Source organism: Leptinotarsa decemlineata, unplaced genomic scaffold, assembly GCF_025532065.1.
Source record: "Leptinotarsa decemlineata unplaced genomic scaffold, Ldec_3_MD MMD2_tig00026336_RagTag_RagTag, whole genome shotgun sequence".
NCBI classification, from domain to species: Eukaryota; Metazoa; Arthropoda; class Insecta; order Coleoptera; family Chrysomelidae; genus Leptinotarsa; species Leptinotarsa decemlineata.
Genome location: NW_027412692.1, coordinates 6,621,006 through 6,639,770, shown reverse-complemented (window position 1 = coordinate 6,639,770; position 18,765 = coordinate 6,621,006). Strand labels below are relative to the sequence as shown.

Here is an 18,765-nt window from a genome sequence, read left to right as displayed (position 1 = left end):
CCCATTCTTCTATTCTTAAATCTGTTTACACGTTGCCAGATGTCTCTCATAGGTATTGTTCTATTGAGACCTTCACAATAAGCTTGCCAGCTACTTCTTTTGCTCTGTTTCAAAATTCGTTTCGAAATTGCATCTGCTTTTTTATACTCCAATAGATTCAACTGGTTAGGATTGTGTTTGAAGCGAATGTATGCTTCTCTCCTGTTAGTTATTGCTGCATCACATTCCTCATTCCACCATAGTTTTGGAGTATGTGGAGAGGTCTTTCTAGAAATTTTATTTTTTGGTATAGACTGCGAAGCGGCAAAATTAATAATTTCTATAAGCCGATGATAATAAGGAGCAGGTTCTATTGAATCAAGCGTATCTCGATATTGGGACCAATTGGCTTTTTTTAAATTCCATATTTTATGAATTTTTTCCTCAGATATATTATGTGAGTAGATACTCTCGATGATTATTGGAAGATGATCTGAGCCATGGGGATCATCAAGTGTCTCCCAACGAAATAAGTCACTTATGTCAGAGGAGCATATCGTCACATCTATGGCAATACATCTTCGACTTGTAGCAAGGGTCTTGGATCCATCATTTAAATAGATTAAATTACTACTTTCAATAGCATCTAGTAGATTTTTTCCATATGTGTCATCAAATTCATTACCCCATGCCACGTGATGTGCATTAAAATCTCCTGCTATGAAGCAAGGTTTTGGAATATCATTAAAAAATTTAACCCATTCTTGACTACTAATGTATGTTTGGGGTTTAACATAAAGTGAAACTAAATGAAGTTTGTTATGGTTGGGTAAAATGTTTGCTGACACAGCTATGGCTGATATATTATTGGAGTTATTTAGATTTATTTCTTTATATTTTATTTTTGTTTTAGTTAATATGGCTACTCCTCCTTTACCATCATTTCTGTCTTTCCGTATACAATTAAATCCCGCGAATTTATAGTATGTTTGTGGTTTGAACCATGTTTCTGAAAGTAAGGCAAATGAAATTTGGTTTTGAGCAAGAAGATATTCTAAATTTCCTTTATTTGCAATCGCAGAACGACAATTCCATTGGCAAATTTTGATATGATTCATTGGGGCTGCGAATTTGATGACACATTTACATTTAACTGCTTACTGATTATATTTACAAGGTCTGATTCGTGAATATCAAAATTATTCGAAGTTTTCATTATGTTTATTACATGGGTAACTAATTCTAAAATAATATTAGTAAGATTAGGAATTTCCTCAATGTTTGAGCTATTTTGATTTGTGTTTCGCAAATATGCAGGTTTTTTTAAAATTCCGCCTTCTTCATTGTGTGTTGATATAGGTTGTATTATATTTTTGTGTGCTTCGTATATAGGATCTGGACTGGATGGTCTTAAGCGTTTTGCAGGAGTTCCCTGTTCATGTAATTTGTGAGATTTATGCAAGTGAGGTGTTTGTTGAGCATTCTGAAATTGATTCGGAGTAAAGGATTGTTCAATAACTGATCTTTGATGTGATGTATTAGGTTGTAATGTGGAATTCACCTGTTGGTTTGGGTTATTCAATATGGTAGCATATGATGATTTTGGAACTTTTTGACATGCGTCATGGTAATTTATATTGAGGTTTGACATTGCTTGTTTGATTTGTTTTTGCCTTTTGAATTCCGGACATATTTTCATATTTGTACTTAAGTGAGATCCACCGCAGTTGAAACATTTTGGATCGGGATTAGAATTTTGACAGTCTGAAGAACTGTGCTGTTCGCCACATTGAATGCAGCGTGGTTTACTCTTACATTGTTTTCCTAAGTGCCCATATCGAAAACAGTTATAGCATAATAACACTTTTTGAATGTAGGGTTCAACTTCAATTCTCACTCTATTAATTGAAATATATTTTGGGAGTACCTGACTTCTAAAAGTAATTATACACAATTTTGTAGCAACATATTCTGTTTTATTGTCTTTTGTAATTTTTTTATTCATTCGTCTTACATTCTCGACCTGAAAATTGCAATGCATATCAAATGGTTTGATTTTGTTTTTAATATATTCTTCCGAAAAAACGGTATCTATATCCCTAATAACCCCTTGCCGTACGACAATGAATCTGGGAATATATAATTCCAAATTATTATTTTTCAAACTAGGTGATTTTTTTTGGTCAATAAGATAGTTTGCAGATTTGTAATCTTTCATTTTTATTCTGATTCTGTTTCTTCCTATCGAGTCTAAGCTAATAATCTTATTATCCACTTCAGGAAAATTTGAAAGAATTATATCACCTACCTTTACAGCATTGATTCTTCCACGAAAATCATCGCTATTATTCTCCACATAAATTTGATATGGTCCTGTATCCGACATACTGTACCTATCAATCAATTGTTTTGGTATGTTTTCATTACCTATTTTTTGTTGGTTTTCGTCGAGAGGTTCTAATCCGCTTTTTCTATTGACGTATTCTGCAATTTTTTCTGCTCTTTTCATATTAAAAATATTATTGTTACCTATTATTGGTGATACTGTATCCATATATGTTGACACATGAGGAGGGGTTGAATTAGGAGGTGGTTCGGGGGGTTTACCCCCATTTACACTAGACATCACTTTGTAGTTTCAAAGAACTCAATACACACGATATTATCTAAGTATAAGATTTGAAATAAACGAGCTGATACAAATGAATTTGTTTTAATAAGACACTCTGAGAAACACTTCCAACACGTACGAAGTCTATCACAGAACTGAACTGAAGATGAACGTAAAAATGGAGTTTGGACAGCTGAAAATTACTTCTTTCGGCTAATGAAAATTGATTTCAAACAGTCCAACGAAGAAAGAGCATTGAGTTAAATATTATCTTTCGAAAACGAAGATCAACAGGCCATCTTCTATCGTATGTCACCCATATTTGGAATAACGCAATCGAGAAACATGAAGAGTGTGTGTGGCATGAGTGTTTGCTGGCCAAACTTCGAAGCTATGGCTTGTCAGACCATTTTGTGTATAGATCTACAGCTTCCTGAAAGAACGTTTCCTGTATGTAACCGTCGACGAATATCTCTCGAATACTTTTATCCCAGAGATCTATATTGTCTCCAACCCTCTTTCTATTGTATATCAACGACTTATTGATTGAAAAAATCAAGAAAAAATCAATCACTGACGACAGCACACTTGTCTCGTCATTCTATTTGGATTTCAGGATATCGGCGACGGATGCACATCTTTACCGGCAGCAGGAGGTTGCATATCTTAATGAAGATCTACAAGTAATTTCGAATTGAAGTGAAAATAACCAGGTGCAATTCAATGCCACAAAAACCCCAAAAAGTTAAATGTCTCCGAACCGAATATAATGTTAGGTCAAACAATTCCAACCCCCAACAAGTTTGTTGGGGGTTGAAATGGAGACCAATATGTCTTGGCACAATCATGTCGTTGGAATTGCAAAAGCTGGTTCTCAAAAACTTGGAACACTGTTCCGAATCAAAAAACCATACACACCTCAGCAACCAAAATAAAAAATCATTTGCCAATAGGTCGAAAGAAAAACTGAGAAGTGAGTTTTACAGGATGATAAAAATCTATTCAAGCTCAAATTTATTAATAATCTAAAGGAACATAATTTCAGCATATAGTGTTCAGTATCAAAAACCCGTCTGTGAATAGTTGAGTAATATAAACTCACCAGAGAAAGTTAAGCTGTACAAATGGTGAAATATTTTTAAAATATGCGAGAAAAATCAATATAACTTGAAAATTTCCAGTGGTTTTCGGAAGAAAGCTGCATACACCTTCATTCCAGCAATAGCAAATTGATAAAATTAGGATATTTTCATCATATTTTGTATATCTGAAGACGTCACACCTTGAAAAATTCACATTTTCTTCCCGACTGACTATACTTGTATACTATAACAATTTTCAATTGAAGGTGATTCATTAGCAACGTCGCACTTGAAGTGACCAACGTATAATCCTCTTACCAACTATGCGGAGGCGTACCAAAATAATATTTTTATTTATTTAAACACATAGGTAAAATTACATAAAAATTGTTATAGTAGGTGGCGCTACCTGGTGTCAATGGTAAAACTGATTACATTTTCTTATTATGCCTAATACAGTACTTCAAAAAAACAGAAAAATTTACAAAATAATTATTATGTTCCTTTTACATAGAAAAAGAACTACAAAGCAAAGAAATAATTACCTATGTTATGCTTATGAAGTTTCAAAATCCATTGATTCATTTGAAGAGGAATCCCCAGTCACACTTGAATCTATTATTATTTGGTCGAAAACAGTGTCTACCATCCCGTCCAATCTCTACATTTTCTCTTCTTCCTTGATTACATGGTCTACAGCATTAGCCCAATCTTCTTTCCGTATCCTTTCCATTGCGAGTTCTAATAAACGTTGGACAACAGAAATTTTATATGTCACGTTTTCACGAGCTACGTAACCCTTTATTTGAACCCAGATTAATTCTATTGGGTTAAACTCGCAATGACAAGGAAGAAGTCTCAAAATGGTGATGCCTTAAGCACGAGCTATTGTATCCACCACGTGCTGGCGATATCTGTCACGATGCTGTTTAATGACACTCATAAGCTCGGCCTCAACCATGTCCTCGGAAAATGGAATTCCTTTTTGTCCTAACCAACTCTGCATGTCTGCTTTTCTGGTGGTCATAGTTGGCAGCTGTTCTACTAATCGGCTGTGATAAGAAGCGTTATCCATTACTATTACCGAATTTGGCTCGACTCGTGAAAGAAGGGATTCAAACCATCCTTGAAAGCGTTGGGCGTCCAGGTCTTCGTGATAATCCCCCATTTTTTTATGAAAAAATTAGTGCACTATCGTCTAGCTACCTATATGGGCGACAATTAGTCGTTGCCCTTTACCCGTTGGTCCGCGTAACTCTGTTGATAAACCGTACACAAATGCTTGACAATAACTAGTTACACTGGTATCTTGCCAGATCTTAGACACTGTGTGACCAGCATTCACCCACGTTTCATCCATATAATGAATCTTTTTGTGAGCAGAACGCATTTCTCTAATAGAGCGAAGATATCTCCGTCGCCACGAGACTATATCTTCTCTTTCTATTATTCTATTTGTCAGTTGTTTACTTACCTCAAAAACTATTTTAAAGTTGATGTATTGTGAGATTTTCACTAGAACAGATTAACAAATCCGCAACACATGTTTCGCTGCACAGTAGCGTTTTCAATTAATGACAGTTATACCTGAGTTTAATGAATATTTATACCTGAGTTTAATGACTAATTACCTCACAATAAAGTGTGAATGTGATGAAAATCTATGATAATGTATTTTGAAAAACAAGTATCGGCCAACTTTATCTTATATTTTGAAGTTAATAAATATAACAGTCTATTTAATAAATACAAAACAAAGTCACCTTCACCATAAACAGAACACACTACGCCTATGCAGATAAGGACGCTTGATAATGAAGAAATCGGATGACTAATTATGGCATTTTAAGGACGCAAATATAATAGACCTGCGAAGTGTTGATCAGTTTATCGATATTTAACGAACTGGTTCATCTATTCGCTCGTACATCCTATCGATATGCCGAAGCTATCTTGTTACAGGGGGCAAATTTTATGGAATCATCTTACTTTTCAATGATTTACAATGGCGATGCATAGACAATAAAAATGACCCCGGTAAGAATTTAGTTCTAACATTTAACATTTTTGCCGTTAGCTCTCAGTTCAATTTGTATATGAGTTACCTTCAATTGAAAATTGTTATACTATAGCTCACTCAATGAGTTTGAAATATGCAAAATATAATAAATTGTGTCATGAAATGTCACTGTATCAGCCTGGCTCCGAAAACCATCACTCTAGAACAAACACCTGAATGTGTCTTCTTGTAGGACGGTTGAAACCGAGTCCTACCGTGATTACGAGAGCGTTTTCATTATTCCTGGGACAAGTCTAGACACAAACCGTAAGCGTCAGGCTAGCAGATCTCGTTATAAATTGCGATCTATTCAATTTTTATGAGCCTATACAGAATTATTATTCACTTTTTTACCAATGTCGCATTCGGTATCGAGATCTTTTTTAGATACCTGTAGAGTAAGATGGAGTGACAAAAATTTTTTGTTCCATCCACCCTACTGAATGTGCTTAATTTGTTCCTGGAATGTTTGATTCGTATATAGGGATCTTTTCTGTGTAGGTGCATTGAAATTCGTTCACAATATTGTTGATGTTAGGATGATGGTATATTGACATAATTGACAGAACTGAAACATTTGCAATTTAATCGATTTTTTATGCAATGGGTCAAGTATACATGCCCAGACGGGTCATTGCTGTGGAGACCATTATGAGATGCTACAAAACAGGAATGTAACTAGTTGTTCAGTAAGGGGTTGTTTATTATTATCTCCTAATGATTTGGGAATACATTTATGGTGAAATGCTATCGTCAATCTTGGGAAAAATAATATTTTTTTGGATTTTTTCTTATTCACAATTACTGAAGCAAACTTGTATACATTTTTCTAATTGTAGCAATTTTCCTACAGTTCAATACTGTCTAGTCGATTTCAATGCTTGAACTGGACTTTCAATTGCATAGTGATAAATGTCATTCACAGACATCCTAATTGTCATTTTTAATTTTGGACAATTATAAATACCAAAAATGTCAATCCAATATTATGTCAACTACACCATCATTGTGAATGACATTCTAGATCTATAGATAATTCTACAACACACGACTTTTGCGTTTAGTTATTTTCGAGAATTCGTCATTGAACTCAATTGGAGTTTGACAAAGGATAATATAAACACTGATATTTTCAAAAACAAAAAAATTTCATCCCGAGTCGGCCCTAGCAAACACGGGGACTTGGGCTAATTTTGGATGCAGGGCCCACTTCCGTGTCTGCATGTTAAACAATCTGTCCGACACGAGGAGAAAGTTACACTTGTCAGAAAACTCACAGATAATTAAAAACAAACTCATAAAATTGCGATGTTAAAGATATAATATGTTACTTTTAAAACTGACTCTCCATTAGTTTTATTTCGATGTAAAAGTAAAATAAAAAATAAACCTAAATTAATTTTGTTGAACATACGGGGGCGGTCCGATAAGTATTACAAGTATGATAAGTACCTACAAAAGAAAAACCAAAAGTTTGGATTAGGCATACGGAGATAACCTCCTCATTCGACCCAGGGTTCTGCCCAGCGAGTAACTTCTTCAAGTTTGAAAACAAAAAGAAGTCGCGTGAGGCCAAATCTGGAGAATACGGTGGATGGGCACCAGTTCGTAGCCCAATTCGTTCAAACTGGCCGCAGCAACGGCGGAAGTGTGACCCGGTGCGATGTCTTGATGAAAGAGCACTTTGTTCTTCTCCAAATAAAGGTCACAGGGCATGGTAGACCCACCTTTCCGGCCGATAGGACAGTCATCGCCTTCTTCAAAGAACGTTCGCCAGGTGAAGTCCATTGTTTCTACTGTTTCTTGATCTCTGGTGTATACCATTGTATCCATGTTCCGAGGATAGTCACGAAACGAGGCTGAAACTCCTTCTGATGACGCTTAAACAGTGTCAAACACTGTTCTGAAGGGGTCTTACGCTTGTTCGGAGTGAGCAAACGCGACACCCGTCGCATTAACAGCTTTCTCATGTCCTAAATTTCATGCACCGACCAATGTTGCCCTTCTACAATGTTTATAAAATCCGCGGACCAGAGTACTTGCACCGCGGTCAAACCGAAAGATGAGTCCGATTCGACTGAAATTTTGACAGTAGCCGTCTACTGTCTAGTAGTCTACGTCTACATTTCTCTCGCGATAGTGGCGTCATCGGGTGGTGAGGGTAAATACTTATTGGACCGACCTCGTATGACCAAGTCAGAATGAAAGTACATTATTTTTAATATATTGTCAAATAGGTTGAATTGATCAGAAAATATAAACTGTATTAATTAACAAAAGCAACAATTATCATAGAAAAATAAAAAAATCTAAATGATATTAACTTTTCTTGATTGTAACAAATTTATAAGTCTAATAAATATAATATTTTCTACATTTCACTCTATTGAGGGAGTTGCTGATGAGAATGAGAGTCGTTCTTGAGAATACATTCTTAATTATGTCTTTATTAGTTTCATACGAGAAAAGCTCTGTTCAGAACTTGCGACATTAATTACGGTAGTTACTCAACAAAATATTACTGATATATTGCTTACTGACAAAACCAACAGAACAGTGAGTTAAACTTCAACTTCTTTTTTTCTCATGAAAACATTTATGTTGACTAATTGAAGGCCATGTGTTTATTCATATTTATATTTTCTCTGAATTTCGAGCCCTAGTGGCGCGGTTACACAGCTTAGCCCTGCCTAAGGCCCGCTCTGGTTTCAGCACTCAAATTTAAACAAACATGTACTATAATTATTGTCATTTATCCACAACAAGAACTTTTTACGATCACCAGACGGGCGTTTTACCAACCAAATTGGCGTCTTCAGGAGATGAAGAAAACTCAAAACAGTTTTCTCCGGAGACTAGCAGCATTCCCACAGTTTGTGTGGGTTTGTAAAGTCCTCCCTATGGGTGATGCTAAATTTTCGCGAAGTGTGGTATGAACTTTTATAATAACCACAGTACACATAGTATTGCAGCAGCAGCTTTCATATGGCCTCTTCTTTTCACCTATTCATCTACACAGCCAAACATATTCCCTGTTTCTTTTGTTTGAAGATATTCCACTAATTTTGAGAAATGAAATGTGAACAATAGTTACCGGGCCACTTCGGGGAATATCTACATCTAATTTAGCATTATATGTGGATAGGTTGGCTCATTTTTTCACAGACAAAGAAGAAAACATCCTTCTGTGAATTTTAAAATTTTGTTTGTTTTACGATTGACCAATTTTGTCAATTGAATTTGAGCCTTCATTCCGAAGATGTTGTTTATTTGAGTTTTACAAAAAAGTATCCATTTGGATTCTTTTCGAGAAGATGAATATTATAATAGCATTCTTGCACTGAAAATAAGTTGCTATTTCAGCACTAAAGAAGTTCATGCTGATAATCCCATAAATTCGGTAGAGAACATAAAATAGTCGATTTTTAATGACGAAATGTGTTTATTAATGAAACAATTGAATCGTTCATAGATTGGAACTGCATGGTTTAAATCATGAAGTGAGAATCCTTTGTCAAATTTCATGTCTGGCATGCGCCTCATCAAAATAACTGAACGCATCTTTCTTGCATTTACCTAGTTTCTGATCCCAATCGTGTGTTATTTGCCGCCACCTGGATCTGCGCAGGAGGAAAAAAGGTGAAGAACTCCTCGGATGTTGAAACTGCCAACTCGTCTGTTCGCACTGTCACATGTATTAGTTCTTTTTCTTTATGATTGCACTCTTCAATACTAACACGAATGTTTGTGACATAACGAGAGACACATAATAAGGCATTTGAAGTTATTACATTTATTGACTACCAAGTTTTTGAACTATTTCTAGCAGTCAATAAAATTTATAGAAAGAACGACTTTGTTTCACATTCACTACACGTGATACTTCATCTATTGTTTTTATACAAAACTAACACCGAAAAATATACCAACATACAACGGGGTCTTTCATTGGGCGCTTCCTATCTTCGCATACCCTGCGAAAATTCCACAAGAAAAAATCCACCGGGGTCAAATCGTACGATCTCGGTGGCCAGTTCACATCACCTCCACGTAAGATGGCCATGCCCTCAAATCGCTTGTGCAGAATATACAATGTGGAATAAGCTGTGTGTCACGTAGCGCCGCCGTCTTTTTGAAACCACACGTCGTTGGTGTCCAGATCATCCAATTTAGGCCAAAAGAAGTTGGTAATCATCGACCTATAGTTGCCAACTGCTCCAGAGCCCATTCGAATACTTGTCGTTGTCTATGGTCGTTTACCTTCAGTTCCTGGCTTGGTTGCATTTTGTACGGATGCAGGCCCAAGTTACGACGCAAAATTTGCAAAATCTGCGCGACACGAAATCGACTGCATCGGATTCTCCTGCGGTGATGTTTTCAGTACATCTTGCGTTTCGTCAACATACGGGTGTTGGTCGAGCGTTTACTGAACCAGTAAACTTTGCACTTTGCAGTAAACTTTGCACTTTGCATCCATGGTGATTCAGCAAAACAAACTGAATAAATGACAACTAATTTGACAGATGTAGCTTCAACAAGATGGCCGCTATCAATTGTTGAAATTCGGAAGTCCCTGTTGAAAGACCCTAAACAATATGATGGATCGATTTTGTGTTATTTCTAAATATCGAATCGTCAATATTTCTCTCGGTATAAAGCACCTGCCACAATCTGTCTGTATTATGTGTTTCTTATCAGAGATAGAAAGTCAATTTCCTGAGCTTATTTCCTGATTCCATTTCCTACTAATTTACTCCCAACGATTTTCTTTCCATTTCCGCAGGGACTTTCCTCGATTGAGCCAAATTGTGTCAGTTTGTTCGAACATTCTAACCATAAATACATCATGGAAAACAGGGTGTTCTAGGAACGTGATGATTCAAGTTTTCCATCATACTTTTCGTTTGTTAACAATACTTTCTTATGCTTTCATTTAAATTAGGTAAAAAGGTTGTTGTTCGCGTAGAAAATCTAATGGTAGTGATGTTCAGAACTTTTGAAATCATTTTTGACTAGTATAAAGAGTGTATTTTAAATGATGTTATTAATTTCAGGTGGTGATTACATGTCATATTTTATGAAAAACAGTTAATATGAACGCGTGTCCTAACTTGTTTCATTTTCGAGTAAAGGGGTTTCGAAATTTCGCCAAAAATATTTTTCTTTTATTGATAATTCAAACTTTTTGTGACGATTTCAATGAAACCAGGTGTGTTTATATTACAGATAATAATTCCAGTGGCGTCACAGAGGGTTACCTGATTCATATTTATGTTAACAATCATTGTACACCACTGTTTTTTTTCATGTTGGAAAACAAGCTTTTATACAAATGGGCTGAATTGAAAAAATTATTTCTGTAATTGTTTGACCTAGGTTATTCTGTAACATATTCAAAATATTTCAAAAGGGGCAAGCCTCATACTCACAGAATAACGTAGATCAACCAATGAAAAAAATTAGTTCTCCCTTTTTAGTGCATTTGTATAAAAGCTTCACTTCAAAAATGTTTTTTTATATATAATTTTCATTTTTAAACATTTTCGAATCGAAGTGAAAATGTGAAAAATGATTTAACCAGGAGACTGCTTATACGACATTTTTGATTTTTTCAAGATGATTCAGTGACTCTTATTCGATAAAGTTCAGCTCTTTCCAATAATATCAAAACCTCCCTGTTACTCATATCAAACGCACCTAGTTTAATGAAAATCGGCGAAAATAATTGTTAATTATCAATGAAAGAACAATATTTTCAATAAAACTGTGACACCTCCATACTCTGAAACGAAACAAGTTAAGACACACGATCACGTGGACTTTTTTTCATAAAATATGACAAGTAATCACCACCTGAAATCAAAGACATCAGTTTAGATGAACCTTATATAATCAAATATTTTAATTGTTTGTCTACTTCATGACACACTGTGGGCACTTGAAGTTCGCTTTAATAATTATTAATTTGGACCTATTTCTCAATTCTCTGTTAATTTATTTGTAGATAACAGTAAAAACTTGAATGGTTTGTTTCCCAGATGCTATGAGAAAGTTCCTTTCTATAATGAACTAGTACTATGTTGCTGTATCGCTGCTGTTCCAATGTTTTGACAGAATCAGAATCAACGAACTTAGGCGTGCGCAGCGTTATAGAACAGTGCTTTCAAAAAATTGTTCTACAGCGCCATCTATTGGCGAGTTACAGAAAAATTGATAGCCTAAAATCCTTCTCTATGAAAAATTACTTATACATGTCAAGTTTCATCACGATCGGTTAAGCGATGTAGAAGTTTATCTCTTACCAACCAACCAACCAACAAACATCCATTTTTATATATTAGATGAAACAATTTTTTCAGCAGATCAACAAAATATTCTAAAAGTACTTGATAAATCATTAAGATTGCAACTGGTCAGTGAGTTATTAACATTCGAAACGCTAATTCAGAATAATAATCCTCAGGCAGATACCATGCACAACTAATAATAAAACACAAATTAACACTATTTTTTCTTTTCTACGCATCTTTTGACTTGTTGCAATAGTTGTAGTGCATAATTTATACTTCTTGTTTCAACCAATTTCTATAAGCATATACAGGAAGGGCCAATAAAAACGAAATTAGACCGATTTCTAATAGTTACAAAGAATTTCTCATTTAGAATCGATTTTTATTTCGAGATCATTTTTTAAGCATATTTTCAGCCTAGTCTCTTTTCAACTCTATTCCAGCTTGCTTTTTAATGCCATCATGGATAGCGGATATAAATATGTATTTCCTGATGCAATTAGTTTAATGTTGAGTACGTAATTCGTTCATCAGTTCCTAGAAACCTCTGTAAGTTGAAAATCACGAACAAGTTTTGAAGTAATACACAATCTATGATGAACTACAATGTACCTACAATAAAAATCAATTACGCCAAAATTCATCCATATGCATGTCGATGTATTGTATAAACAAGCCGTTTTAAATCAATGTGTGTCATTAATCTTGTGATATATGTTTGTTATGTTATGTATTGTTTTGAATTGTTTATAGCATGATGTTTTTTAATGTTATGTTTGTTTGTTCACCAATTGTGATTTTTTTCCATTGAATCAAAAATTTGCAATTTTTTTCGATTTGTTTCGGTCAAATTGTACAAGAATACTCATAATATTGAAATATTAAAAATGCCTTATAATTTAATGAATTAAACGCCAATTCGAACTGAAGACAGAAAAAACATAAATGAGTGTACCTACGTATATGTTTATAAGGTCAGATTCTGAAACACAGCATTTGTGATCCTATATCAGACAGAGCTGTTTCGACCTGCCACAGGTCTCATCAGAGGTGATGAGCTGAACCATATGCATAGTTGAACCTATCTGCCTCAAAGCACAATCTTAAGAAAAATTATTATTACATATCATTCTATTGAAGCCGCTTTTTGGGATCGATAAAAAAACTCAATTCTTATATGAGTTGAGAAATTTCATTGCATAAAAAATAATTGTACCATGAATATATTGTCTTCAGATCGAGCCCGCTTCTTCTGCTTATTGCATGACGTTCATGGAAAAAATCACCTTTTTCATTGATACAATGCATTAATAAAATTTTTTCCCCAGACTTAGAAAAGGCCGAATACCAGGTTTAACCACTCTAGCATTTATCGCTAATTGGATATGGCCCCGGGACCGCTGTAGATCCGGAAGCCTGAGCAGTCTCACCTGGCACCCTGACTACCTCCATCCAGGCTCCCCTTCTAAATCTTTAGCCCGAATTTCCAGAGCAGCCGATGGTCGTTTCGTTTTGGTAGACTCCGTCCTCAGCTTGCGCGCCGATAGCTCTTCGAACATCTCCAGCAGTGACGATGGTGGTTTTTTACCAAAACGTGGCATAAGAAATAGAGCTTCGTGGCGTAGACCCCTTGTAGGATATCCCAGCGAGCTCAGTCTTAGATCCGACGCTTCCGGACAGTCTGCTTCAGGGCTGGCAGCTTTTTTCATGGGGCAGAGGTTTCAACAACCTGCACTGAAGCCTATTTCTACCATATATACTCCACAAACTCCCCAGGTTATGTCGAGTAGTCCTGCCACCTCTAGTGGGTTACTCTTATCTCCTTGGACACCTCTGTACTTCAGCGATTTAAGTTCCGTGAGGTACCCCAGCTCCGGAGAAAGATCATTCCCCACTCCTCCTGGCTTCACCCAGTTGAAATCCGTTCACGAGATGTATTCTCAAGAATTGCCACCTCTGAGAGCCATTCATGAGGAACACCAAGGCTTTATTCCTGTCCACCCAGTAAGAGACAGTCCGAAAGCAGTCCCGCAGCACAGGCTTGGTAGAAGTTCCAGGTTTCTACCACCCAGACATGCAAGAATAGCTAGAAGCGCCCCAGAGCTAGATCATCTCGATAGGTCACCAGAAAGTAGATCTAGCTCTAGTGGGTTCGGCAGTAAAAATACATCCCAGCAGAACCAGAGTTCTCACAGCGGCAGCACCTTCATAGGTTGGGTATTACCTCCATACAGACCACCTCCGCCGCCACCAGCTTCAGTTTTACCTCCACCACCACCTCCTCTTGTTGGCCATTGGTTAGAGCTCGCTAGCTCTTCCCCTTCAGCCTCTGACCACCTCCACAAGGCTGTGGATGTCGGAAGCGTGGACGGGCACTACGAATTCGATCCGAGCACCCCTACTCCCACCCCTTCCACGCCTACTGGATCAAGAGACGTAGATCTGGACACATCGGGGCCGGGTCCACCTCAAAGAAAAAGTTATGGGAGCATTCGTAGCAGATACGATAACATCGATGCTAGGGTTCAGGCTATGAAACAGGAATTCAACGAGTTTCGTAAAAGGCAAGCCAATAGAAAACGCAGCCACGAGTTGGAGAGTGTCTGTTGACTATTTTGTGTGAGTGCGCGACTTTTCCTTACGTACCTAACCCACTTTACTATCCTCGGACAAGAAATTTTCCTTCATTCTCAACTTCAGTGTGATATATCGTAACCACTAAAAGCAACACAAAACATGTTCTAAATATCGTAATAAATGAAAAAAAGAACCAAATGAGACATTTCAATATAAAATTAATGCTAAAATTCAAATACACTACATTCATTCATTAATTATACTGGGTACATCGTATTTCTAACGTATGTAGAAAAGTAAGCTGAGGCTCAATTCATAGATTAGATCTGAAAGTTAGAAATGAAATGTCCATTAAATGTTATTTGTTACATGTTAAAATGGTTCGATGAAGTCAATGAATTATAATATCTTAGGTTCGAACCATCGCCTTCTAAAACACCTAATGAATTTTATTGAAAGAATATACAGGGTGGCATCTGATTATATGAATTTTTATTATAATTTTTTGTTATTTTAGGGTATTTAGAATTTTTTGTTTCTTCCTTGAGTAAATGTAAAGTTATACCACCATGTATAGATCTTATATTTCTTAAAATTAAATTACTCAGATTCTCATTTGCCATAAACAAGTGGAATTTTGAATATAGAATTGGGAAAATTCTTGATTACCCCAATATTTTGAAATAAAAGATTGCACAATAAATAAAAAACAACTATTCTAGAAATAATATGGTATAAAATAATTAAGATAATTTTAATGTGCAATACCATACTTTTATGTTATATTTCTTCCTCGAATCATTTCTACATTAGATTTTTTTGCTTTAAAAGTCTTTCAGCTCTAATCTACATTCACACATCATATACGTTTGAAGAAAACGTTTGTTGTGTGCAAGGGCAAGCACAACTTTGTGGAAGTTTCAGTCATACATCGAGCTGGGAAATTCCGGAAAGATGTTGCATTTTTGCCTATCTAATAAATTCTAACGCTTTAGTGTGGTCTCATTGACCGCGACCAACTCATCAGCTTTGGTGTAACCATGAAAGGGTCTGGGGTGCAATATTCAGTGTTTATGGTTTTTTTTTTCATTCATGAGGTCGAATATTTCATATTGCAATGTTTCTACTAATAACTATCGAATTTATTTATCATGAAATTTCGGTTTTCCAAAATAGATTGGTTAGCTTTGACTCCATTACCTCAAGATAAATAATTGGTTGATTCCTCTAGCATACGAACCAAATAAACTATTAAGTTGCATGTCAGTTACTATCAAGGCCAAGATTTTGTAGCTAAGGACGAACATGTAGTTTATTAACATACTATAATGTTTTTAGAGGGTCCAATATTACATAAATGAACTTGTAACATATCTTAAATGCCTACTAGTTTAGAAAAAGGGGAGCTGATCATGAAACAAAAAACTAATGAATTTGTTGTTTGACTTTAACTTGAACCGTGCTAGGAATCGCACGTTGAAAGGTAAGACCTCGTTAATCCTTAGCCCACATAAGTGTTTACTTTTGAGGGTTGTCGTTCGTAGGGGGGAGCGACAGCTGGTTAACGAAAAGACAGATTTTAAAACAGAAAACTCCCGAAGTGTTTTCAATCTCATATAAAGTCATATGAATTGAGGACAGGCTGTACATAGTCTGTTCAAGTTTGTCTCCAGTTTCCACGTATTTACATTCAGGCATTCACTTAAAAATATGACAATTCAGAGATTATAATATGTTTTACAATTATCCTACTAAGAATTGATTAATGTTTACTCGAGTCAGTAAGTATTTGAAATAATATTTTGCTGCAACATTTTTTTATATCTAAAATATATTCCAAAACTATAGTTTCAGAGTATATATAATGGACGTAATCGAAACTCTTGGATTATATGTCAAAATTGATATCTTTTCCCCGTGCATCTGTGCTTTTGATTAGAAGTAATCGACCTCGATTTTTTTAAGTTTAACAATCGAATATTACTCTTTGATTTGAGAATGGATAATTGGTCCCCCAAAAGTCCTGACTTGTTTATGCCATGGTTCATAAGAGAGGCTGTATTATAATATTAGATGTTTAGGATTATATTGTATAAGATACTTGCCGCTCGTAAGAGCGGGTGCAAGGTCCTTACTTCTGGTGGGCCCAAGCAAATAAGTTTTTTCTCTTGTTTTTGTTATTTCACTTCTTGAGGGATTTACCAAACAAGCTTGAAGGTTGTAGGAATTAGTGCAATAATTCTAAGAGCATTACGAATGGATGGTGTTACTTTGGGTTTATGAAAAACTTTTATTTCAGTTGCTGGTGCCTGAAGTAAAGAAATTATTAAAATGTATATTTGAAAAAATGCTTTCCCTTAATACTGAATCATTTCGTATTGTTTTTATCTTGCCTTCAATTTCCTCCCAGTAAATTTTGATCTGTAGTGATAGGAGAACGAAAACCCTTTGAGAGTTTCAGTTGTATTTGAGGTGGAGGTGGATTAAAAATCAATTCCATGGGCGTCTCCTATGAATGTATCTAATTTTTCTAGAAGTCAAACTTATAGAGTCCAAGTTCTCTGACCTACCATGTAGTTAGTGGTTAATAGCGCAGTAGTAGAATGCCCAACTCACATTTTGAAAATGGTAAATTTGAATCCTCCTTAAATCAAGGATTGTTTCTACAAGGCCCCTTTACAGATATCCTCCTCCTGGTATTGAGAAACTATGATATATGATGGAACCATATATCATAGCATATCCTTAACACATTCAAGCAAACTTTTGTGGGATTTTTACTAAATTGTTTTACAAAAACGCCTGAAGAGGATATTGTATAGCGAAACTCGTGTTGCTTTTTCATAAAATAATTCAGTGAAAATCTCACAATGAAGTGTATGAATTGTAACATTTCATTACTTGCCTTTTACTTCTATTTAAATGGTGTCTCTTCAGAATATGAAAGGGATGCAAAGGGATGTGAATAGATGGGTCTAATCCTTGACATACCATATCAAAAAGTTTGCCATTGGACATACCTACTTTAAGGACAATGATCTGTAATAGCCACAATCTGTAATTAGATATAAAAAGATCGCTTGGGTTTATATTCAGTCTAGTCTTGATTCAGACTCATTTTCGAACTCAAAAAATTTACGAATGAGGCAATTCCAAAATTAATTCAGTATCAATTCTCAGAGGAGAGTCCTACACAAGCATGGGAAAAATGTTTCTGCTTCCTCATAATTTTCCTTGTGTTTAATAATCATCCAGAGACTTCTTTATCGATGGATAAGATAATTTATGGCAATTTCTTCATAGAACTGTGATAATTTAGAAATAGATGCCACATATTTATTAAAGACGAGAAAATAAAATGAACTTTCGAGACTGGAATTATAATTATTGTGTAGATTTTTATGATATTAGTTATTAAAAAAGAAAACCACTTCCTTGGTTTGTTTGGTAGATCAATTTTTTGTACCTATAGATTATAATAATTATGTTTGATTTGTTATATGCAGGATGTTTTAGATTAGGAGTCCAGATTGCGTAATATTTGCAAAAGTTTATAAAAATTTGGAATCTTAATTTCGAAGCACCTTGCATAGTGATATTATTTTATGATCTGACTTAGTACAATTCCTTATTTTATTCGATTTTTGTACTGAATTGACTGCAGGAGGTGCTCAATAATGCCGAGTGCACAAAGTTTTTTCAATTAAAATTTGTGACATTTTTATTCGAATGAATAGTTGAATTCTTGCCAATGATATTTATTACTGGTTTTAAGGACGGAAACACGTTTTTTAATATAAAATTTTGCATGTTTATTAGGCACTTCATCTTTTCTAAAAGTTGACCGAATATGAAACAAACTACTTATACTGTACATTGATTATATCATTTCACAAGCACACTGACCTAGCCATAGAATTTTTTAGTTTTAAGTGTTAAGTAGAAAATAACAGTTGTTACTATGTAACTATGCTGTATAAAGCATCACATCTGAATAAACTACAATAAAATGTTGCCAGATCTCATATATGTATGTTTATTTTCTCCAAAGTTGAATTTACGGTGGTACACCAGAAATGTTTTTAGATGTTGAAAATCTGAGTGGCATTCATAACCTATCTACTAGAGATGAACCAGTTTCTTCGAAACACATGAATCGAAAAAATC

The 18,765-nt window shown here is 35.2% G+C and overlaps 1 protein-coding gene across 28 annotated transcripts in view; it reads left to right on the top strand.

Moving 5' to 3' along the window:
- Positions 1-18,765, top strand: part of LOC111502284 (immunoglobulin superfamily member turtle) — a 278,977-nt gene that overhangs the window by 251,745 nt on the left and 8,467 nt on the right. For 20 of the 28 annotated variants that reach the window (XM_074183308.1, XM_074183310.1, XM_023156315.2 and 17 more), the window contains one exon: positions 13,350-18,625. The exons of 1 other annotated variant lie outside the window; for it this stretch is intronic. In XM_074183308.1, the coding sequence (XP_074039409.1) occupies positions 13,350-14,631 (1,282 nt within the window). In that variant the 3' untranslated portion in view covers positions 14,632-18,625. Of the gene's footprint in view, positions 1-5,924; positions 5,999-9,203; positions 9,426-13,349; positions 18,626-18,765 lie in introns of those variants that run through there. 7 more of the 28 variants (XR_012467467.1, XR_012467465.1, XM_074183327.1 and 4 more) reach the window with 6 other exon arrangements.